Raw genomic sequence first — 25,566 nt, forward strand, 5'->3', positions numbered from 1 at the left:
CAGGAGTTTATTCTGTCTGCCACAGATTCAGGAGGACTGACTGCCTGGGAATCCTTCACCATTGAGCTTCTGAAGCCCACCAATGTACCATGCCACCTTTACACCGTCAGAACAAAAAACAGCTACTACTCTTTCCTGAGAGAGAGGAAAAGGATTAGTTTGTTTCTGGAGGAGCTCTCCCTCTATTTGAGCTCCAGCAGTCCCAAAGACATCATGGTGATCACTCTCAAACCTGGGTCCACAGTAATCTCATGGTATAACAGTTCACTGTGTACAAGTGCCAACAGGTCTTCCAGCTGGTGCGCAAAAGATGAAATCCAGGAAGCGCTAGAGAAATTAAGAGTGCCGGATGGGTATGTTAGCCCACACTTTGTCCAAGCAATGTTGCCAGAATACAAAATTGATGTCATTTTCAACATTTCATATAGTGAAGTCTGCTTTCCCATTACAAAGCCCTTCGATGGGTCTTTCAACATTACTGTGCCCACACTTCAAGACAAGAATGACTCCACAATTAGGAAGATCCCACCTGCCTTACTAAGCAGTCTTTGTGTCACTGTTGGGGTGGTTCTGATAATATTGGTTTACTGTTTTTGCAAGTATCACAGGAAGATTCCTGGATCAGAGTCTGTGACATTTCAGAGAAACTCCCAGTTTAGCCATGATGATGTGGAACTGGATGTCCTGAAACCCCGCAAAGCACCTGTACATGAGTGCAGGGCTTCACCTTCACCTCAGTTATGGATACCACCTTCGGTATCACTTACCTCCCAAGAGCAGTGTTCTAGGTCAGTAAGACTGCCTCACATCATACCATCTTTCCAGCCGCCAAAATACCAACTCCCTCCCCATTATCAAGCGGGTATGACCAGGGCAATATCCACAGATTTACATTAAGATCTTTTAAATTATATTAAGAGCAAATCTACAAAAAGACAATTTGTACTAGAATGTGCTATCCTTATTACTCAAAAAAGTCATAAGCAGTTAGTGATTTTACCATTTTTCAATTTAAAATAGAACATACTAAACCTATGCCTGATGAAGAGGCAGTAGCAAAATCAGAACCCTAAAACTAAGTACTAGAACAAAATGCCAAGTAAAGCAGGTAAAAGAATCTATAGATGAGGTGGGTAAAGTGATATGTCTGCACAAATCAGAACAAGAAAATGTATACCAAGCTGATGCTGGTAGGAATGAGGGGTGACAGCCAGTACTGAGTAAAACTAACTCCATTATGACTCCCTGATCCATAAATACACCTTTTACATAGAAGAGGCAGACTGTCAGAAAGACCATCACAAAACATGATGTTTCCATTGAAATTCAGAGGTGGTACAACCCTTGAGTCTCTATGTCATCTTCGAATTTTAGATTAGTATTTTCAAAAAAAGCATCCAATAATTGTCCCTCTCTCATGGATAATATTGTCCTCAATCTTTCAAAACTTTTTTTAGTGTTTCTATTAAATACATTATATGTAGCATTTATAAAGGCAATGGTAGCTACTTAACATGAAACTCTTCCCATTAGGTAATTGTGTAATGTACTTTTAAAAATACATTTTAAAGTTACAGGCTTGCCTTCTTACAGTAAAACTGGCTCTCTTGTCTGCTTCCACCCATGAGAGTTCAAGGACCATAGGGAAGAAAACGTGTAAAAATTTCTAAAAACTTTTCAAATATTTTGAAATCTTTTCAGCTTAATAGATTAACGTATACAAAATTTAACCCATAACTTAATTATGGATTAAACTACTTAATCCATAACTTCCAAATTTAATCTGTAAACTGTTTTAGACCTGAGAAAATCTTCCTTGAACCTGAAAGCACAGTGTGAAATAGGACCAAAGTACCACCAGTACCACCACATAGAAAGGAAAGGAGATACATACAGAATGCCCTTTCCAGAATTGCCACAGGACTTTACTGGAGAAGGTGGATCACCAAAGAGCCTCAGACCACTAACATTACAACTCTGGAGACAGAGTTTCACTAAGCTGTCTAGGAGCAAGAACTCACAGGGTAACTATCCTGTCGTGGTCTGCTCTTGCTGGCAAGGTATGTAGTGGCCACCTATTGTTCTGATGAACTCTGAGCAGAAAGGTATAGAAGGCACCCTGCATACAGGGCAGCCCAATCACCACAAACACTGCTCTAGCACTAGAGAGCAACGAGTTAGCCAAAGAATAGCTTTTGCAGGCTAAAGAACACAGGCACAATTGCGTACTCTTACCATAAGGAAACCAGGCAGAACTGGATCCAGTTTGGGAGCAGGCTGCTGACAAGTCCAAAGGGAATCCAGCCCAGGGATAGATCTGGGAATGGTTCACAACCAGAACAGCTCTCCAGTGGTCCACTTTTATGTTGTAGTGCAGATTAATGTTTGCAAACAACCGGATGCCAATATGACATACCAACACAGGTCCCTGCAGCCTCTGCTGGCTTGCCTTCTCTCCAAACTTAAGATTCACACCACTCAGCAATCCCAACAGTACAGCTCAACCAATAGTCACGGCACAGAAAGAGAACTGGAACAGCTCACTAGCCACAAGCGTACCAAGAGCTACAGGACCAAAGGATTTGAGCAGATTAAATTATATTTGTGTGTAGATTGTACATGTACAATCCACCTCTAGTTACAACATATTTGTGGGAGCAGACAAACAACATGCACTAGTTAGCTGTGCATATGAAAATGTTGCTAACATGTTCGTTTTTTGGGACAGCAGTTGCTCTGTGAATATGATGGTAGTGACAGGATTTACATCTTCTTGCATGAACGAGTAGCACTTGACTGGGTTTACAGTGCTGAATAACTTTTGGATAAATACAAATTCCTCTAGATGACTACTTCAATACCTTCCAGAAGCCATCCAGCTATAAACCAGCTCTAAGGTTCGATGTAAAAGTCAACACAGCAGCAGTAATTTGCTGTGGTCAATAGTCTATATATAAGATTGGTAAAATATAAATCTAAAGGATTACTGCAGGAAACATCAGCCCTTGTAGTATCTAATGTCTCAGTAAAACTCTTCAAGTACTTAGAATACAGGCCCAGTCAGCCACCTTGGAGAATCAGGCCCCATTCATTTAATCACTTAACAGTCTTACCTGGCAGATGTTCCAAAAGTGGAAAATGTAGTTAGTAAACAAGCTAAACAAATACATATTTTAATAGCAGGTGCAGAATTTTTCTTTTCCTCTAATAAAGTATTTAATTCCTGTGCATATTTAAGGACCGCAGCTGAATATTAATGGCACATCAGGAGATGCAATACACACAATTCCAAGGCACAGGATAAGCTTTTCAGTTATACTTCTCTAGACTAGCAACAAATTGCAGAAAGCTGACATTTACACAGTCCCTAGGTTTCAGACTTTAAAACTCCTTCAGTAAACAAGAGAAATATCCAGACTGATATGCAGTACAATCTTGATTAAAAAAATAGAAACTTACGAGAAACAGTAATTCCATGGCAGTTTTCTCCATCAGAACATTTCAGATAGGCTATCAAGAGATGTAGTGATGCAGGACATCCTATTTTCAATTAAGTAGTGAAAATAAAAGTCTTCAGACTTTAGGATCTCCAAAAATTACACATTGCTTCTGTAAAAGCTACATAAGTTTTAAAATGCAATAAAAAATATTATCATGCAAGTACTCTTTAATCACTCTGTAAAAATGGTCCTAAAATCATCTAACAGAAAACACATCTGCATCACAGTGGCTAAATAATCACCTTGAAACTATACATGCTACTTTAACACAGCTGAAGAAAGGACTTAGCTACCAATGTAATCAAAGAATACTTGCATGATATTTGTGTTCAGATCTAGTCATCATGAACTATGGTATCTGAAGTTTCAGGTGAAGAAATACGAATATATTAATTTAGTTTTAGAAAAGCTCACAAAGATGTGTCTTAAATCAACTTAAACTATAACATATCAAATCTTATACAAGCTTATGCAAGCTAGAATAAGGCAACAGATGCAGATCAGAGGAAGGCTGATATACTTGGAGAGCTTAGCTATTCATCTTTCCTTAGCCCACTCAAGTTGACCCATTTGGAAGCCAACCCAAAATCTTACAAGGGATTAGATCACAGACATAGGGTGAGAGTTTTCCTGTTTGGGAATTCTACTCTCCATTAAGAGAAAAAGAGGGTCTACTCAAATAAACTGAAGACAGATCATCTACTTTGCTATTTCACAGCCATTAATATTCAGAATAAGTCTCCCCAGGACATTCAAAAAGCTTAGACCTATAGCCACAGGTGTCTTAGAGGGCATATTTCATCAAAAAAAATTCAATGATTAGCAAAAATTTTATTTTACTTTTGCTTACAAACAAAGACTTAACTCCAGCACAACCTGAAAGGCTTTGCTTTCTAAAGATCATTTCTAGTCAATTTTTAAAAGTCCTTAAAGCAACAATTTTTATCTGTAAAACCACTCACCCTCCCACCCCTTAGTTGAAAACCAAGACTGGCGTTTTTTCAGCTCAGTGACTAGGTACTCAGCGTGCAGTCTTTTCCATAATTCTGGACTCCTGAGGAAGTTTCATAAAAATAAAAGTATTCATGGACCAAAATTAACAATATTATCAGTTAATTATCAATTACTTGATTTTTTTTTTTTTAAACAGCCATCACTGATTTTGAAATATTAAACAATACTTTTGGGAAAAGACTTTAAACTCTGACTAACATTTTTGATTACTTGATTTAGACCATGGCAGCACAGGTTTTCTTCATCCTAAAAACATGACTGTAAAATACTTCAGGACAGCTCCTATTTGCACGTTCTTCATTTAATGTGATATGCGGATTTCATATTTCATAGCAAAAATAAGATTAGAAAAATGTAAAAACCAATCAAAACAGAGCTATACAATTGTACTGAAATGGTACCAATATCAATTCCAGCATTAAGTATTTTTGCAATTTGGCCAAGTTTTGTCCAAAGAAACAAAATTAATCATCACTGCCGGCCTGCTTTTCCATTTTCCGTCGTTTCCATTCTGAAATGCAAAACAACAATTGGTAAGGCTTGTTATTGGAAATACAACCAACAGATTAAGAAAAAAAAAAATCAGACTTAAATATTTTTTTAATAAATAGTTTTTACTTCACTAACCATCCTGTCTCTCCCTGGCCCCAACATACACAATCTCCTCTTAATACTTCTTTAAGCAGCAATCAGTACATAAAGGAAAGGTTTCTGCGAAGAAACTTTCCAGCAACAACCACAAAAAGCTATCCATTACCAACCTCACCAAAAGACAAAAGCCCATATTCATGTGACTACAGAGAATCTATTTCTAAAATTTGAGCTTTAGCAGTTTGTTTCAAGGTCTTCATTTTCACCCTTCTTACACTGATCATTGAACTACTACCATCATATTTACTTAAGAGGAGGTTGGTTTGGTTTTTCAGTATTTTTTGGTAGAACATGGACTACTATCAACTTCATTACAGCACAGCATAAGATTCAACCACTCTATTATCGACAATATTTTTATATTAGCCATTCCTTTGGAAGTTAAAGCAACAGGCTGGCACAAGAAATCTCAACTTAGCTACCGTTTAACCCCCCGAAGTTTAAGTGCTTTGCTGCAAGGGCAATCATTAAGGCACAGGGAAGACCATTTATCAGCATTCAGCCTTGCTCAGCACAGATGCAAACAACGAAGAGCAAACACTACTGTAGTTCTCCATCAATACTGAGAGACAAAGGAATGTATTTATACATTTTAATCCTCAAAAGAGTAAGGAATCTTTTTAATGCTGTAACTGAAGTATTCCTCCATACTGCATATTGACAACTGCTAAGATAATTGTAGTGATGCATTTACAGATACAAACCCATTTTCTTCTTTCAGATGTTGATATAGCTCAGCTTTATTGTTGACAGAGTTCAAACGACCAATAAATTCCTGGTGTTTCCTAGAGTTGGCAGTATTAATCCTGTTGCTCCATAAAGACAGCAAGGACATTGGCCCTAAAATTGCAAGTAAAGAGTCTAAGTCATTTAATTTCTGCATTCTTAAACATTACATCATTATAAAAACTTAGAAGAAATTACAGACTATGGTAGTACAACATATTAAAACCACTAATATTAAACAACCTTACAACAGAGGCTAAATAAATACAAAATATGCAAAGTGATTACAGCTGAGTAGTTGCTTCACGAGGTTGACTTTGCTTCAAAAGCAGAATCTGAACATCAGCTCAGCCATTGCGACAGATGATAATAGCTCACACCAAGAAGAGAAGTCACAGAGAACTGCCTATTCCAACAACCATGGTGCTTAGCCATGTTTATATTCATTAGTCAGCAGGAGACAGTGATTTCTGACACCTGCCCTTAAACAGCATTTTCAACATACAGTAGCTCAAATAGCACCAGCAGAAATTTGTCCAACCCCCTGTCAACCCAAGTGCCTATCAGTAGACCCACACAGTATCTTGGTATCTCTCTTTTTACGTAGGCCTGTTGAGGTTAACATATTTATCAAGAATTTCTCAACATTGTTTAATTAAAAATTATCCTCACTGACTTAGCTTGAACTCCAAGAAGATTCATCTCATTACTTTAGAAAATAAAGATGGATACAACAGCTTCTATCTTTAAAAGAAATAATCTGTTGCAATTTTTCTGGTTTACCTTTTGCTTTTTCAACTGTGGGCATTTCATCCATGGTAATAAGAGGCTTTTTGTTGGGTGGCTCAGGAGAATCAGGGGAATCTTTGATAACTTCAGCTTCTGCTAGTTCTTCTTTTTCACGATCCAAAAGACCTTTTAACCTTTTTGAGAGGGAAGGAAAACAGTGAAGCAAAATATGCTAGAGCAGCACATATGATTCTTGATACCATTCTGCACTCCTCAAAGTTACACACAACCCATATCATAAGAAAATTTTTTTTTGACCCCTTGGGTGAAAAAGAGTAGGGAAGACTAGCCAAATAATCCTCTGGATAAAGCCTTAAGTAAAGGTAAGGGTCTTAAGATATAATTTCACTTAGTTTGCAGTATTTATATTGCAGTTGTTGAGACAGTTGATCATTCTGAATTTTGACGGAAAGACTAAGTAACAATGAGTATACAAAAATACCACACAATTTCCTATTATCTTTTCTACACGAATTCAGACCTATTCATTACCAAATCCCTCAGTCCCCGTTTTTGTTCCACATGTGAAAGTAAAAGCAATTGTAGGAATGGATTTGATCATACACAGAAAGGCATGAAAGGTCACTAGCATGGTGACAATGTTAGGTGAAAAGGTCCTCCTATCCTAAATGATCATAGCATGTACAAAATATACGCAAATTAAGCTTACTACCATGAGGGGTTTTTCATCTCATTAGAATAGTAGTTTGAAAGATGGAAAAGAGAAAAGACTGACAGATGCTTACCACTTAGACAAGTTACAATAACAACATGAATTACAGACAGTAATATACAGACAGATTGTACACAGACCATCAATCCTGACGTTCAACTAAAGAAGAGCCAAATCAATCTGGATTGTTTATCTACCTGAACACTAAACTATCTACAGCTCAAGAGAAAATAAGTGCCGGTCCCGAGTTTTTAGTCATGCTTTGTATTTCTATAAAGCAGTTTAATGTCTAATAGGTGATGTGGTTACAATAAAAACCAACACAGTGACTCCTGAAGCTGCAAAGCCCTGCTAAGTGGTGAATAACTTGTCCAAGAACCATACAGCTTGTAAAATATGTTAATTTGAAAAGTCTGATAAGCAGGCACTGTAATAAGATGCCCATTTCCCAAGCTTGGTAATGGTGACTGATCCAAAAAACCTTGGGATCCACACTCACTGATAGTAAGCCAAGGTTACAAGCATGAACACATCAAATCGAAACCTGCAACTGTTTCACCACAATTCCTCTCCCCTTTGAGGTAGGGCAGGACAAAAATGATTATGCTATAATTTTTATTTAACTTTAGAAAATTTACCTTTCTGTTTCTTGCCATGGCTTATCTGATTCATAGTCTTTGCCCAACTTCTCTGACTTGTCTTCTTTGTCTTCTCTCTTTCTACCTCGTTTCTTGCGCTCCTCTTCTTCTGGGGGTTTGCTTCTGCAAGCCATCAAACACTCTAAGACTCGCTGGTGTTTATCAGAGTTGTTTATGTGTGCTCGTACAAGGGTTTCCAATTCATTCCACATAATCCGGTACTGTTCATCTCTAAGCAAGGCCAGAAAAAAGACAGTACATACAGGATTACCTAGATCATTAAACCATTGAATAAATTAAGGTTAAAAAACAGACCTTAAGAAACAAAAAAAACCCAAAACAAAAAATAACTCCGAACAGATTCTCTGTCCTCTTGCACTGGAGGCCTATGCACCTGGGATTACTCCAGCCTTGAAACTTGAGACCACATTGCGTGTAACATTTCCCAATTAACATCAGAATTAAGTTTAAATTGAAATAGACTACGTCCACTGAAATAAAATTCTTAACTTCCACAAGATCTCACTGCCAAAAGGCACTTCTGAATCCTCTCAGGTGTTTGCTAACTATGCAATGTCAGGATATGCAAAGGGCCACTCGTACTGACATGCAAATTAATTACTATTTAATTCTTTGGATAAAAATTTAGAAAGAATTGTACCATGCTACTGTAAATAACTTCCAGTCATGTGGGCAAATCTTCTGTAGCTGAATTTCTTTTCAGCCAATTCTTGGAAATACAATGCATACATCACAGTGACTGAGATATCAGGATATTCTACACTTGTTTTAAAGGAGTAGCCCATATTTTAGATAACTGTTTCAAAAGGATCTGACTATTCTAATATAACCCAATTTTAAAGCATTTTTCATTTATAATATGCTTAAGTTTTCCTTTTTATTAATTTGAACTTATTCCACTTTCTCTGTCCTAGCTTGTATCAATCTCTTACCTTTCTTGATGACTACCTTTCTTTCATATTTTTTAACATACTCACAATTCTTGGGTAATAAAATGATGGATTTTTTTTTCCTAACATACAGCAGTATCAGTACTGTGATAGCCCCTAAATGATGCAGGCAAAGTATTCATAGCATTTGTTTTGCGTACGTACAGCATTTAGTTTACTACATATTACCTTTGGCCAAATTTTAAAAGTTTGGTATGAAAACAATGTCAATAGAATATTTCTGAAAAAAGCCCAGCATCAACAAAAAGAGATATGCATGTAACCTTTTTGGACCCTTTCCTCTGGTACCAACAGTAGAAATTGGCAGCGGATCATTTTTCCTCTCCATGTCTACCAAATTGTATATTGTTTTTTGACAATTCAGAACATCCTCATCAGTCATTGCTTCTTTTACAATCACACTGGCTAATGGCACTACCTGTAAGACAAAAGAAAAGTCAACAACGAGAAAATCTGTGTAGGTCGCAAGAGAGAAACAGGAAGAAAGAAATCAAAGGCAACGGAACCATGGAACACCACACAACAAAAACACCCCCTCTCATCCTCAATTGAGTAATAACTCAAGCAGGTATAAGCAGATGCATGTTTTCTTTACCCAGCAGCACTGTAGCTGTCAGGTTCAACTATTCCATCCTATTTAGATGGCATTCCAATAATCTATTGACATTAAATACAGAGTACTTAAGTGAAAATAAAGCTGAAAATAAACTGATTTTGTGGCAAGTGATTTCTCATAAAATAGAGTTAATATTTCCTCAAGTGGCAAGGTGAAACTTAATCTAGGACAGAATAAAAGGTTACAATCCCCAGGTTACTTACAGCTTGCATGTTGAAGATGGTAGTCTGAGAAATAATCATAGGCCAGTAACGAGTATGTTTCTCTAACTGATCTTTTGCACGTTCCAATGGAATTTCAAGACTTCCATCAATCTTACATCTGGGCTCTAGAAAAGGAGTTAATCGGTTTTCCCTCATAAATTCACCAAAATCCTAATGATAACCAAACAAGATACAATTAGGCATTTCTCTAACAAAGTAACTTTACTGAACTGGAGAAACAGCATAGTCTGGCTTATCACTAGCTGTGTACCATTCCCACCACTAAATTTGACCCTAACAACCAGAGCCCTGTTTCTAGCTTTCAGATGTACATTATTGAGGGTGAACACAGAAATAGTTGTATAAAAACATGGGTTAAAAACTGATGCAAGGTTTTTGATGAGGAGGCCTTCTGGATCTGCAAGGTATTTCATGTATGGTAAGAGTTTTATTATGTTTTTCTGGAAGCCACTTCTGCTTGTTTACAACTGATACAAAGGATGTGTTGAAAAAAATAAAGGAAAAAAGCCAAAATGAATGCCAGCTGATTGTCTGCTCCATATCCAGCATTCAAAGCTGACGGCTTCATCTTTTATATTTCTTGTACGAACCATTCACGTGCAATCTATCCTTCTGACAATAAGCAGGATATAGTCCTATGTGCATCCAGCCCACAGAAAAAACTTGCCAAGAAAAATGTTATTCTAGAATCAGAACAAACTTTAAATACTCATAGTGCATAAGGAGGCAAGTACTTCCTTGACACAGAAAGGATTCTATGAAGCAGGCATAACAATAAGCAAATGTACTTTGTACTAAATATGTATCAGTAGTACAAAGGAAAACAGTTTGACTATGCAATCCACTGCAGCTCTCCAGAAAACATACCAACATTTCCTTTACATATGTATTGCACTACATCTCGTCATCTAAGATAAGCAACAACTTAAGAAAAAAACCACACCAAAAATAAAAGAATCTTACTGTAATCCGGTAGTCAGTGACTCTTCCACCACACCCTTCGCTAATTGATGGGGGATCTTCTAGAATTGATCGTGAGCTGCTTAATACATGCAGAAAAATTTCTCCTCCATGGCTGCTGAGCATGTGACTAATTACTTTAGAGCCAGACTTGCGTGGCTGTTCCAACAAAACAGAACGACCTGTTGGAAATCAGATCAGTTTCATTAGTTACTGCATGCTGCAATTTTAAACTAAAAATTACATGTATACAATACAGGTTTGCACCTAGCCAGTAAGACTCTGAATCCATTAAAGTTCTGTTTTCCCCTAGCTGAATGAGAAACAACTATCTCCTTTGATCATTTACTCCTTGTCTTTACACAGAACATAGTGTCCTATGCTCTTAAATTTTACACAGAAAGATCAAAAAGCCTCTCTCCTGGACCAACCAATCACTTTCTCTGTAGGACATTATTCTTAGGAAAAATACATATTTGTAAGACATTAAAATGGTATATTGTGTAAGGGCAGTTTGTTATTTTTAATTATTACAGATTATGTTGTACACTAAACTTATTTGGGAGAAACTAAACTGGGAGAAACTCTCTCATTAAAAGCAATTTCTAAAAAGTAACAAAGCCTACTTGAGTATAAAGGTATCAATTGATACTATTTGTTAATGCCTAAAATGGATACTGTTTTTCAGACAGAGAAATAAAACTGTCTGTCTTATTTCCAGTAAAATACACTAAGCATAAAAGGGTGCATTCTCCAAATAAGTTGTTTGTAATGAGGAAGTAAAAATAGAAGATCAGAAGAGAGTGGTTATCTGAAATATTAATTTTGGTTCTAACCATTTTTATTAATCGAAGTACTTTTTCAGTACAGAATCTTTAGAGAAAAATACATAAAAATAGTGTTTAATAAAACCACTGCACATTTATTTGGACATTCAAATTACTTTACTGAAGAAAACATCCCATTAAAAGGATGTTTGTATGCAATTTTGTTTGCAAACTGTAAAAAACCCCACATGTAATTAACATTGACTATATATTACTTGTGTGGAAGAAACAGGCTTACCTTTTTAACAAAGGAAGCTTTGGCTTACCTTTTTAACATGTATTTAAATGGCAACCTCTTATAGGAAGATTACTCATGGAAATGGGCAAGATCTTGCAGATACGCAAAAGATAACCAAATCTAACCTACTTTTTGACCAATCTCAGTACACATAGGTATGTCTGCATCAATTGACCAACATACTTTGTTGGTCATAACCCAGTTAAAAGAGCTTTCTGAGGCTGCCCAGCATCTGCTAAAAATCAGGCATAGACAGAAGTTGCTAATATTTTGCAATAGTCAGAGTAAGCATTGTGATCAAGTGCACTATCACCTACCGAAAGCAGTGTTTCCTACTAAATAGCATAAAGTGAAAAGTATTCTACATTTGGATTCAGAAAAGCACTACCCAAATTCAATACTTGCTCCTTCTTTACATCTTTCCTCCCATATTCAAGTTTCAAAACACATTCCATTTGCCTGTGAGTACATTTAACAACTTTCTTCTCTTATTTATATGACATGTTAAAAGAAACTTGACATTTTTACAGTACATAGACATTTACTGCTATACAAACCAAAATGCAGTAAGTGCTCTATTCACAATATTAACAATTAAAACATTAATTAATTAGCCAAGGACACAAATTTACCATTAAGGAGAAAGTTAGTAAGGCATGAAGAAGGTCTGCTATTTACATCTACTGGTGAAATTCTGTACGCTCCAGTGCAATAGTGTAATTCTGAAAAATAAATGAGTAGAAAAGTTGAGAGTGTAGTTGCACATACAGAAAAAACATCCCACAAAATAAAAGAAAGGAAGAGGAAGAGGCTATTCCACAATCAGCAGAACTAAAAAGTCTAGCTGTCTCTCGATCTAAAAGTCTGCTCCTTTCACCATCTCCTCACAATCATTCCAGTACCCTCAACTCCGAGAACCTAATACATTCCCAAGCCCTATTTCCAGCAGGACCTCCAGTTCTTTATCTCCTGAATTATTTCACTGTAGAGTCAGCCTCCTCTTATTTCTCTCATCCATATTTTTGACCTGCTGGTTCAAAGAGTCAACATATCTTGCTGATAGTCTACAGGGTGCATGAGCTGAATGGTTCCTATGTTACCCCAAATTTTCCCCGTCTTTCTCTCCTTTACTCAGATTTGGGTAGAGATCTCTCCTTTACTCAGATTTGAAAGTTAATACAGAGGGAATAGTCTACTGATAGTATCATTGCATTCATTTAATTTCCTTACAAAGCTTTTTACTTAGCACGCTAAAGATTACACTAAAGATAGTACTTTGATACACACCTCCGCCCCGAAAGGAGAATTAAAACCAGAAAAGATTCAATGTCTTAAAGCTGCTGTGTTAAAAAACCATCACTCTGGAACTGACAAGGTACACTTGGCCCTGTGGGAGGGGCAAATAATTACTGAACATTGTAGTCACGGAAAAACTTCATGATACTTAGGAGGAGATTGAAAAAAGCCACCAAGAAAAACATTACTACCCCTCTCACCTCTTACACAAACCACTGATTAGCCAAGGTCGGGAGAGCATCATACGACCATTAGTAAAGCAAGGTGCAGTCAGCAGCAAGGTTTATAGAGGAAAAGGTAAAACCAGCATTAACAAGAAGCGAATTACCTCCTTGTTCAGATTCTTATCCATGTATGGAGAGAACAGTGTTCAACACAAGTTAGAATATCAGTTTTGTAAGATACCATGTTACCTACCCACACTATTTGTTCGAGGAGTACACCATTTTAATGTTACAGTTTCTTTAAATGTGCCTTCTCTGCTATTGCCACCTGTATGATTATCACCTGCAATATAAAGTCAAAAAAAGTGCGTGATCCACCATATTTCCTTTACTACAGCAAAAAACTAAACCTTTAAGGTACAAAATATTTATAACATGAGCATACACGAAATATAATCTAAGTTTAAAAAGTTATATATCTAACTTCAGCAAAAAAAGTTATTAGCAGTGGCAGTTGAAAAAATAACCTTTTAAAATCAGCCACCATTGTATATATTTTAAAAACCAATTCAGCAAACAAAATACCGCAGCTCCAGAGTATGTTCCATAGGTTTGATTCAACATTTAGAAAATTATAGATATGTTTCGCTTTATCTTAACAGGCAATTTTTTTCTTCTAAAATGCCTAGGACTTCAAGACAGTATTTTCCACACAGAAATCAGAACCCTTATAAACGTTAGAGCTGATCACTTCTCCTACATATTACATCCCAAAGTCAAAACTGAAACTGATCTAAAGAAACATTTGACAAGTTGGGCTTTTGGGGGAGAAAAGTATTTGGTCTCATCATCCAGTATCTTTGCTTTGTCAGATTCAGTCTGAACATTTCTCAACATGTTTTACTGGCCGTAGATGTTTTATCATTAAATACTTTCATACAACACCTCACTAATAACTGGTCTGGCAAAAACCACCTGAAGGCCTTAAAACAGACATTATCAATACTCCTTAATACATTAAACTGTTTCTGCAGGTGAGTTTTGCAATTCTTCATGATCTTTGATTCATATTACCTCAGGAAATAATTGAGTTTTGCATGAAGTTCCAGAATTTCAGTAGCATAGTCACTTAATATGCTCGAATCCACAATAATTGGCAGGAATAAGACACATACATCAACACACAACATTGTATGTAATATGTCAGGATTTAGTCTAATCTTTCATGCAAGAAATATGTTAGGATTTAGTCTAATCTTTCATGCAAGAAGTTTTCTTTTATTTCATATCAAAGACATTTACTCATAAAAGATTTGTTTGATTTGCTTATTAATCATGCAGGTAACTTGCAAAAGTTGATTTTTTTCAGTTAAAATAACTGGAATTATTTTAGAAAGTCTCTCTCAGAATATCTAAAGGCCAAACTTATTTAATCTAAAAATTCTCTAGCAACATTTCACAGAAATAAGATCAATGTAACTGAATTTCTACTTTCCCAGCACCAGAGCTATTACAGCCAAAAGATTTATTTAAAAACAAATAAAAGAAACCAAAATTTACAGGATCTAAGAACAGACTTTTTCCTCTCAAAGTTCTGATGGAAAAAATTTTAAGAGAAATTGCAGTTGGAGTTTGCTTTTGGCTTTTACTAGCAGACTTATTCCTTGAGCCAACAGGTATTACAAACTATTTCTGAGTGCTTACAATAAAGTTTTATGCTTTCAACATAGTTCAGGTGACTCTGAATTCATTACTGTAACATCCTATTCTTTTTCCTCAATCTTTAATCATACACTCCACTAACATGTGGAGCACAGTAATTACAGATGATAATGAGGAGTTACCTTCTTTTCCTCAAAGTAATGGTAATCCCCTTAAGAGAAAACAAAGCACAAACTCCCTAAAACAGCTACTTACAGACCACGTGATTTCAAACTTCAGAAAGAAATATCCACTCTTTGTTCAATAACTCTGATATAACTCATTTGTTAAATTCTTCAATTCTTAGAAGTTAAACCACCATCAACTTTCTAATATGCTTTAAAACTATGTAATATAGTTTCGAGAGTAAAAACAAATATCTACAGCCTACATCTAAATACATAGACTAAGCTTTTAATGGTACTGAATCATAACAGAAGTTACAATCAATGCAGTAAGAGAAAACAAAACATATACAAGCCTTTAAAAGCTTCAAATGAGACTTCAGCACTGAAAAGGCATACAGTCTAAGTATTCCATAACACACTGGCACAAGCTGAGGGCTTTTTCACTGCTTGGCTTTGCTTTTAATTCTACTAATGCAGAATTTTTAGCCTGACTTATTAACGAAGTTTTACATCAAGCACTGCTTCCTGAACAAAAAAGTTTTGCATAAGGCTTACTGTTGTGTTTTTCTAACCTCAGTTGAGTTATTAAAAAATTCACCTCAGAGGAATACTAGGTAATAATTCCAAATTTACAAAAAGGATACTAGGTATTTCAAATACAAGAAAGCTCAAAAGCCAAATAACTATTGTCTTTTCCAAAGCAATTACTGTCAAACAGGCCTATGGGATGTAAGTGATGTCAACTATTATTATTTAACAGACAAGATTAAAAGTTCAATCGTGCAAGGAATAATTTTATACAAATACCCACAAGAGATACTTTCTTTTGTAAAATCACTGCAGATCTGGTCTCTCATCTACTTTTTATCTCTCAATAAGAAGCTGACATGCCCCTCAAATCTCACACAAATATCCCGAACGTATGTGAGAAACCTCTGATTAATTTGACCTGTTTTTTCATTGTTATATCCTTATTACTGTATTAAAATATGCCAGTAATCAATAAAACTCCAATGCCAACATTACAAATCAAGTTCTTGGGTTGTAAGGAATAACTGAAAATATGCTAATCATGCCTGAAGTTTACATCAATTTGAAGCTTGCAATTTGCAATCTTTCTTTGTGAATAGTTCCAGCAGGCTGATCAAAAGCCACTTTTATAGGACTATTTCTACTTACCACTCTTTAAAAAGTCAACATGTGCCTCTTTGTGATGAAGAAGCTCTACATCATAGTTGGCTGATGTGTTAGCATGTTGTTCTTCCTTCAAAAGAGAAAGGTAGAAAGAATAATATAATTATTTTAGCTAGAGGTCACTATTTTCATAAACGAATGATTCCACATTTACCTTTCACTCCAGAAGAAAACAAAAAGTCTCCAAAGTGCATCAGACAACAACGGGATTGCAATGTTGAAACTGTTTGCTCTCTGACCTGTTTAAAGATGCAACCATCTACTTTTCCTTTTTTCCTTTTTTGAAACCCTATGGTTTCCTCTTTATACAAATGTCATGATGGGGTGCATAGTGTAAAATATAGGTAAAAAATAGGCTTAACTGCTTTTTTTTAAATTAGTGAAGTCAAGGAAGCCTATGACATATTGAATACCACCAGCAGTTACAACTTACTGAGCAGCAACACATGGTCACTGCAGAATAGATTGCAATTACTTTTCATAACTAAAAATATCAAAAATCCAAACCTAAAAACACACTTTGAACTTATTATCATTTCCTTGTACTTGAGAAGTGTATTTGCAGCTGCAAGTTTACAATTTAAAAAAAAAAAATCAATGTTTGTAAAGAGGACACTGCATCTTTAAACAGCTGCAGAGGACTAGCGAAAACAGAACAGCAACCTTGGTAATTTATTCCAAGTTAAAAAAAAAAAGAAAAAACCACAGAAAACCCAACATAGTCTATTACTATAAGGACAAAGGCAGAAGGGAGAGGCATACCAGCAGCACACAGGTCAAAAAGTTACAGACAAGGTATTTGCAAACTTAAGTCACATTTATGCCATGACCCATGTCAAAGTTTCATTAAAGCTGTGAAAATAATTTTTAATTTCATGTTTTAACTTATAAAATCCATACAACATTGCTAGTTTTCAAAGATGAAAGTAATGATTGACAGTATTAGAACTTGATGAATTTTTTAAATCAGAAGAGTTTATCTGCCCCTGCCCTTTTTGTTTGTTTGAATACTGACACTTGTTTCAATTGTCTCTTGCTGCCTGATCAAAAAATTACTGTAAACTTAATAATACTTGAAACTTTTAGTTGCACTGATTTCCCTCCCAGTAGCAATAAAAAAAAATATTAAAAATAGGGACATAAACAACTTTGAACAGAAGATGTTTAATTTAATATCTTTCTTAACTAGATATATCCTCTGTCCCCCTGTTTCTGGTTTATGGATCTTCAAACTGAAAAACCTACTGGAAAACCTTTAGTCAAAAATCAGTTAGTAGTTACAAACACCTTTATGTTGGGTGGGCATGATAATGAAACAGAGGAAAAAGAGACTCACTATGCCACTATAATGCACAAGGGTCAAGAATATCTAAACACAGCTAGAAAAAGACAAAAGAATCACAGACAAAGTAATCTGAGGTAAATAAGATTGTATTTATATAAAATAATACAAACAGAACTGAAATAACACTTGTATTGCTACATCAAAAATTGAGATTCAGCAATACAACATTTTGTTCTGTGATCCTTCTTTACTTTTTTTTCCCCTTTATTTTTACTAACCTGGTCACAGACATTGAATGTGGGCTAATAAAAAAACAAAACAGAAAATATGATATGGAGAGAAAAACAATGTAAAAATTCAATTAAAATAAACATTAAGAGTTTTCAAACAAATTTAGAAGTGATGCAGCTAGTTAACACAAAGCTATAGACACAATATTACCTTCATAGGAATGTTAGTTATTGTGGTTGAAGCCAGATCAAAGTGCTGTTGTACTAAAACATTCAGTTTTGTAGCCAGATGCCGTCCCGCACGGACACTGTGCACTTCACTGGTTAAAACAGGTGAAAGCTAAAATAAATTGACATAGAGTATACAGTATTATGGATTAGGCTCTAGTATCATGTAACAGTATTATTCATTTGAAACTAAAATAAGTACATTTATACCGCTAAATTTGACTAGATGGAAAACTACCACCCAAAAAACCCACACCATTGGAAGCTAAGAAGGAAGAAGCAAAAATTATTTCTCATTCAGAATTTTGCAGGTTATGCCAGTTGTTATAGTTACAGTTGCTACAAACTGTCAAAAAATTAGAAGCGTTATAAAAAACTTGAGTCATTAATTGTTAACAGGAAGAATTAGTATCACAACATGGGGAAGAAATCCTCTTAATAGCAGCTCTGGGCCTAGTTTTTCGCTCTTTTACCTGGTAACAGGAGCAAAGTAATTTTTATATACCTACCTGTAAGTGCATCATGTATACACAAGAGAAACAAACCCAAGCCATAAGATGCATTTGGTTTTTCCCTAGCCAACAAGGACATTGGTTTTAGGCTTTTGAAAAAAATAAAACCAAAACAAACAGTGATAAGGATAACTGTCTTACAGAGGAAAGTAGTAGTCAATTTATTCTCTTCTGTTCACATTTTTTAATTTTTTAGCACAACTACAAAAGAGTTCTGTAGAAAAGAATCTCAGGAAGGTAGCTATTATAGTCCTTTTTATTTATGAAATAATATGCAGCACTAGATGCCTTTCATGTTAACAAGACTTTTTTCCTTGTGTCACATTAAAATACTGAGCAGAGCAGACTGATGAAGAGCAGAATATACTAGAAAATATTTTGTATGTACTTGGTTTCAAACAACCACCACTAAGCATACAAGTCCACAGAGCACATGTGCTTTTGTAACTGAACAACTGAGATGTTAATATATAGAATAATTTCTTACATGCATCCTTTCACCTTTTTGTAAAATAATCTTTAAAAGTACCTGTACGGTACTTCAAATATTTGATGAACTTCAAGCATATTCTACTTCCCTACAACGTATTACCCTTTCACTTGGAAGGAGATACGCTTTCCAATGCTTTTCATTAAAAAGGCATTCTGTTTGCTAACACTGGATCAACAGAATTTATACACAAAAGCTCCTTTTGGCTTCATGAGAAAACCATTCAATCAAAAGGCTAAAAATGCTAACATTCGGACTCGGTGATCTTAAAGGTCTTTTCAACCTAAACAATTCTATGATTCTAGATAGTCTGGATAACATGGAACACACAGTGCTGAATATCCACATCATTCAGTAATAGATATTTGGGAAAACAGGGCTTGTGCTAGCTAGCGGCTTATGCTTGAACAGCAGGAACTATTCAACTAACTATTCAACACACCAAGTAGTTGATGGTTTTCCACTCGGTTCCTAAATGTGCATTTCCTTCTCAAAAAAAAACATCAAACCCAAGATTATCGTTCTATGGCATTGATGGGCTTACTTCACAAAAAAAAGAATCATGAATTATTAATGCAAGAAATTTAAGTAATGAAATAAAAAGGAGGATACCATATATGCACAAAGACTACAAAACAAGAAAACAAAACATGCACTTTAGATAGCAATATGCAGGCTGTCAACTTCTCAAAGAATTATCACCTGTACTTTTTCCTACACCTTCCCAGAGACCAGAGGCTCAAAACGTTATTGCTGAATAATTTGCACTATTTTGAGTCTGACATAGTTCCTAACCCTTGGATAAGTTTTCTAATTTTAAGCTCCTTACCTCTTTTTTAGGACGATCTGAAACAAGGCTGTCTTCACCAACTGGGTAAGTGTGGATTAAGACCAATTCACATTTCTGAATCTGCATTAGACTTAAAAATAAAAACATTCTATTTAGCCTACAGTGTGGCAGACTGTCTCCCAGAAATTAGATCAATTCTTCTAAAATTTGTCTGATTTCCAGAACACAGAATCATAAAGATATATTACAACATACTGTTTCTGAAAGCACTCTGTAGAAACTAGGTTACATTAATGATTTTCAAAAGCACAGACTTCAAAATAGGTTTTTATCAGAATAGGAAAAAGGTGTAACATTTCTAGCTCTTCAGATGCTATTGCTCTGTGTTTCTTTTTTGACGTATCAATGGAATAGATCCTTAATTGGTGTAATCTGTTCAGCTTCATTCAACTGAAAATTGACACCACACAGGATTTGTGTCTCCAAGTGTGTGCGCAGGTATAAGGGGTTTCCAGTGAACATGAAAACAACTACCCAAATAGCATGTTTATCTCCTAATGCGGCTGGAAATTCGGAGAGATCAAGACATTGTTCCACATCTCTACCTACAGGAATGAGACCACTTTTCTGTCTTTACAGTGGACTTAGAACCTGATTCCCTGGGGCAGTATCCTTTCTACATACATGAAACTGCAATTGCAGCAGGTAAATATAGGAGACTCCGGCTTCTGCTATTCAAGTGCCTAAGGAGCAAACAAGAATAGGATTCTCAATCTACTATACACTTTACAAGGCAATACACAGTCCCTGGGCCAAACAGTTCACTGTTTAATTAGACAAAACATATGGTGGAAAAATGACTTCTCAGAGGAGGTGCAACCTGTATTTCAAGAGATTCCTTTATCTCAAGGGAAGTGTCAGGCAACACAATAATTTAGAAATTAAAAACTAGTTTCGAAGAAGTTAACTATTTTAGTTGAAGAAAGATGAATGTACAATTAATGCAGTGTTATCAAGAAAAAAGCATCAGATGCATTTCTGATTACAAATATACAGTATATAACAAGGCACAGTTACATGTCTCATTTCAGAGCAAGATGTAGAAGGTAACAACCTAAAGAAATACTGTCCTACGAGGATAAAGGATGAGACTGAAAAGCTAATGATTATACACCAGCTCTAAGTCAACAATATCATGATTTAACACCTTCTATTTCACGCAGGCATTCATTCAAACAGTTCATTAGAATAACTTTTAAGTGACAAAAATACATCCATATTTCATAAAGGATATAACAGGTATGTGCAGAATAAGAGAAACGATGTTTGAAAAGTATACTCACTGATCTGAATTAGCTGCAAGCTTGTTATGCTCATGAATGGTTTCCTGAACACAATCCTCAAGCATCCGAACGTGACTGTCACTAGAAAGAAATTTTGTTGGTTTTTTTTATGCAGGATAATCAATCCTCCTGTTCAAAGCAACAGGCCACTAAATGCTCTCCTATTTCAAGTGGGAAATTTTTAGTTTGTTACTGTAACAGACCTCCGTAAATGAAACCTTTAATAAGGCAAGAAATGATCTAACAAAGAACGCAAAAAAGTTAGCTACTTAGAGCACTAATTCATGACAATCAGAGACTTCTAAAAATGTATGAAATAACTTTTGTTTTTAAATGGTAGAAGCACATTATCATACATACCTTTTCGCATTAGTAATACAGATTATTCTTCCTCTGTTTCCAACACGTTCTGCATTCTCCATGAGCATGGTTCGAGCCTCATGCTGGTATTCTGTTATTTTGCAGAGTGCTTCAACTGCTGCAACCAGACCATGAAGTATGCTGCAGCACTCTGGATCTGCCCGAGGATTAGGTGGCCCGACAGCTGCTAATGCTGCCATCAACTAGTTAAAAAGAAAGAAATAAATTATTATTGAAAGTTACTTTCCAGCCATCTGTTAAAATGATTAGTTAAGAGAAAAGTCATCATTATAACTTATTTTACATGCAAATTAATATTGTTCGGAGAAAACCAAACACAGCAATTAAAGACCACTATATGTTGCTAGCCTTCTGGAAAACATTTGGCCCTCAATTATCCTTTGCAATTCATTTATTAATTGTTACTAAGCCTTGAGAATATAATATCCTCATTTATTACGGAAAAATACCTGGTTATAATAACAAGTTATATCCAATACCTGAAAGAAACTAACATTATCGGTTGCCACCTGCTTTTATTTTCTGAGAATTTGGAAATTCGGTTCCTCCCCAAAGTAAATTTTTCAGAGGACAAGGTCATTCAGTATGAAACAAAACGAGAGCAAAGAGGATATTTACAATTTTTTTTAACACGATTTATTTGCTTATCATGCAAATGAAAAAAAAATCAAAATTCAAGAAATATCACCAAATTACAGAAAAAATACATAGGTAATTTCTTCATAACATTTATTTTAATATATAACTCTATAGTCAAGGCTACTGGATCCTTTTTAAATTATGTAAAGCTGCCCATAGAATAGTCTGGCCTCACAGGCTACTACTTAAAATTCTGTTACGCAATAATTTCAGACCAGATCCACCAGCATATTAATTAACCAAAGTTATTTCATACTGAACATAGTAAGAAGCTGCTATTTATTCCACAATTAAACTAGACTTACAAAACAAAAGAACAGTTACGAAGCATACCTCCTGCAAGTTCTGATCTTCTTGAGTCCAAGAATTCAAGACATGAGCCCCAGAATCACTCACAATGAAATTCACCTATAAGGATCAAAAAAGCACATGTAAGATAACAGCCAATCATACAGATAACAGCCATTATGGGTAATTCCCCAAATCCAAACAAACATGAATTACACCTCTTTCTTCTGATACTCTGGAGATATGTGCAATGATAAGCCAAACTAAAAATAAGACAACAAACCCACAAAAAGCATCCACTCCTGCTATATTCAGTTACCCCTTCAGTAACATTATGATTAACAACTTATCTATTTATATTTTTAAGCCACTAAAACAGTCTCTACACCAAATTGGCATTGCAGGATATTATGAAGTATTTTAATAATTCGGTAATATTTTCAGTAGAATAAACACAAAATAAAAATTTCTAATACTGCAATATTGCAAATCATTCTCCAAAGACTGTCACAGTAGATCACAGGAGTAAATATCTAGCAAGATTTAATAAACATCACATAGCAAATTATGTTCTAAAGGTGCAAAAAAGTCAAGAGGAAGCACGCCTTCCATCTCAATTGCAGTTTCTCATACCACACAAGCCAACTGATTCAAATCCATTAAGCATACACTTGAAATAATCTCATAATGGGACTTGATTGTCTATTAAATGCTCTAAACTAGAGTCCAAATTAAACATTCATTGCCTGAGAACCAGCACATGCAATCCATCAAGGCAGTGCGGTTGATGTGCATGAAATCATTGAACTACCGGAGGTATTTGTTAGCGGCCAGCCTCCACCTCCGCTGCTCTCTGACACAGCCAGTATTCCACCATCACTACTTTGTACCAATATCACTGTCACAAGGTTGTTTAACTTCCTTTTTTTTAAGGGTAACTAACCTTTAGGACATTGCACAATGGTTTATTCAATAATGAGAAAAGATCTAAAAAAACAGGCATTAGTTACCTTAATTTATGATACAATGTTACAGAACCCACCAGGCATTTATTTTTCTAAACAAGGACCTATGTGCCAGGAAGCTCTCCCACTTTTTCAAACTGGTAGCTTCAAGGCGATCCTACCTCTTCCTAAAGCACAGAATTCCTTCCAAGTTGATACCAAAAACCTTACGAAGTGCTACTAAGTGTGTTTAGAAACAAAATTCTATTTGAAGCAATACCTCACTCATGCTTTTGTAAACTTACAGGTCAGGAGAACACAATAATAAATCTGTAAGTTACCTTAAAGCACCTCTCCATGTTTTGCACTGAGTTACAAAGTGAGATTAAGACAATGAAAGGTCCCCAGAATAAATATCACCATCCCTGGAAGTATTTAAAAGACACGTAGATGAGGCGCTTAGGGACATGGTTTAGTGTTGGGTTAACGGTTGGACTTGATGATCTTAGAGGTCTTTTCCAACCTTAATGATTCTATGATTCTATAATATGTAACGGGATTCAAATACTCAAACCAATTTAAACAGCTATAAAGTGTATCAACAGCATGAAGAAATTCTTACATAATAAATTTTATTTGATCTTTTAATCTAACCAACAGCTAATGGTATTTTTTAAAGACTTCGTTAAAATGGGAAAATATCCCTTATACTATCAAGTATCACATGCAGTATGGCTAGAAGAACTTACCAGTTTCTTGAAAGGGAAAATATCGTACATTATTCTACAGTACTCCATGGATGATTCCACTGAACAGGTCCATAGTGATTTTGAGATGGGTGCTAGAGGTATAATTCCTTGGGTCCGATTCTTCACTAACATATCGAATTCAACATGTTGTCTGCAGGATTCTGCCATATATGGGCAGTGATCCACAACAAAAACAGTTTTATGAGACTCAGAAAAGATTTTCATTTTCTTCCTAAAAGAAACACATATTAAAATCAGAAAGAAATTGTACAAGCAAAAAAATCGCATCACAAGACTACTATGCAATTTATATAGTATAAAATTATCTTACTAAAATATGCAGGTTTTAAAGAGGTTACCTCTTACAGTATTTAGATAATATATTGCATACATTAGCTCCTACAAAAGTGTTAAGCTTTTAAAAAACCTACAAAAATTCCCATTTTAAGAATCTATTTACATGGGGACAAATATCCTCTAGAACTCTTACTAGTCCCTATATTTAGTATACTAGATTTCTAATCAGAAGAAACTGCTTTTTCTCAGGAGGAAAAAAAAAATAGAAAATGTGAAAGTATACTATTGAAAAGGCAACAATGATGCACAGTATTACGCTCCCCGGTTTTCTAATTAAAAGAAACTTTTAAGAAAAAAGTACAGAAACTGCTTCCTATTTATTTCCTAAAATAAGCAACATGGGAAAAAAAAAATTTATGATTAGGCTATACAGACCTTGAAGTAGCATAAACATCAGACTTTTAAGGAGATTTTCAGCCTTCACTTTGCTAGGTACATCCTTCTATTTTTAAATGAATATTTGCATCTGTACTTTGATCTCTCACTGACAGACATACCAAGTCTGAAATCAGAATGCAAATGTTTCTTATCCAACAAGACTCACAGGAGCACCCCTTGTACTCTTCCCAACTATGAAGCCTGAGAACCCTGCAATGAAGTGTGGTGCATTTTCCTGTTTCACATCGATAGACCGGGTTTCCCTCTCCTACAGCATCACTGAAAGAAATACTTTTGAAGCAACTATAACATCAAATCCTCGTGTTAGGGCGGACATCATAACTTGGAGACGCAAGCTACTAATGCTACTAATCTTAGACCAAACACTCCTCATCAAACTTATTCAACTTCTAGATGTTTCCATAACGTCTCTAGTATAAAAATCTATTTCGTCCACGCAGATGCTGTTGAACTACAGAATGCGCAAAACCAAAAAATATATACCAGCTTATTTAAAAAACTAAAATACTGAAATAATGAGGATTTACGCAAGTCAGGCTGCGGGCAGCATCTCGCTCTGGGGGGGGCAGGTTTCGCACCCGCCCTCAGCAGCAGCTGCAGCTGCCGGGGCCACACTATACC

At 35.5% G+C, this 25,566-nt stretch overlaps 1 protein-coding gene across 1 annotated transcript; it reads right to left on the bottom strand.

Annotated features, from left to right (window-relative positions):
• Nucleotides 1–4,631: 4,631 nt before the first annotated feature.
• ASUN (asunder spermatogenesis regulator) lies at nucleotides 4,632–24,415 on the bottom strand. The gene is made up of 16 exons (XM_009581760.1): nucleotides 24,190–24,415; nucleotides 22,542–22,616; nucleotides 21,549–21,751; nucleotides 21,189–21,269; nucleotides 19,885–19,975; nucleotides 18,037–18,165; nucleotides 16,296–16,380; nucleotides 13,541–13,630; nucleotides 12,460–12,549; nucleotides 10,766–10,944; nucleotides 9,782–9,952; nucleotides 9,226–9,380; nucleotides 7,992–8,222; nucleotides 6,675–6,814; nucleotides 5,870–6,005; nucleotides 4,632–5,025 (listed from the first exon to the last, which is right to left on the bottom strand). The coding sequence occupies exons 1-16, from the start codon at nucleotides 24,412–24,414 to the stop codon at nucleotides 4,986–4,988; spliced, it is 2,121 nt and encodes a 706-aa protein (XP_009580055.1). The 5' UTR covers nucleotide 24,415; the 3' UTR covers nucleotides 4,632–4,985.
• Between the last annotated feature and the right edge of the window lie 1,151 nt (nucleotides 24,416–25,566).

The sequence above is a fragment of the Fulmarus glacialis genome, unplaced genomic scaffold (genome assembly GCF_000690835.1).
Source record: "Fulmarus glacialis isolate BGI_N327 unplaced genomic scaffold, ASM69083v1 scaffold4190, whole genome shotgun sequence".
Taxonomy (NCBI): Eukaryota; Metazoa; Chordata; class Aves; order Procellariiformes; family Procellariidae; genus Fulmarus; species Fulmarus glacialis.

Bases quoted from the DNA above. Each gene is read 5' to 3' on its own strand.
- ASUN (XM_009581760.1), bottom strand. From the start codon at position 24,414: ATGAAAATCTTTTCTGAGTCTCATAAAACTGTTTTTGTTGTGGATCAC. The intron at 13,631-16,295 runs GTAAGTAGAAAT...TTTATATTGCAG, and splicing joins TGTTGACTTTTTAAAGAGTG to GTGATAATCATACAGGTGGC. The intron at 12,550-13,540 runs GTAGGTAACATG...TTTATTTTTCAG, and splicing joins TCCTCGAACAAATAGTGTGG to AATTACACTATTGCACTGGA.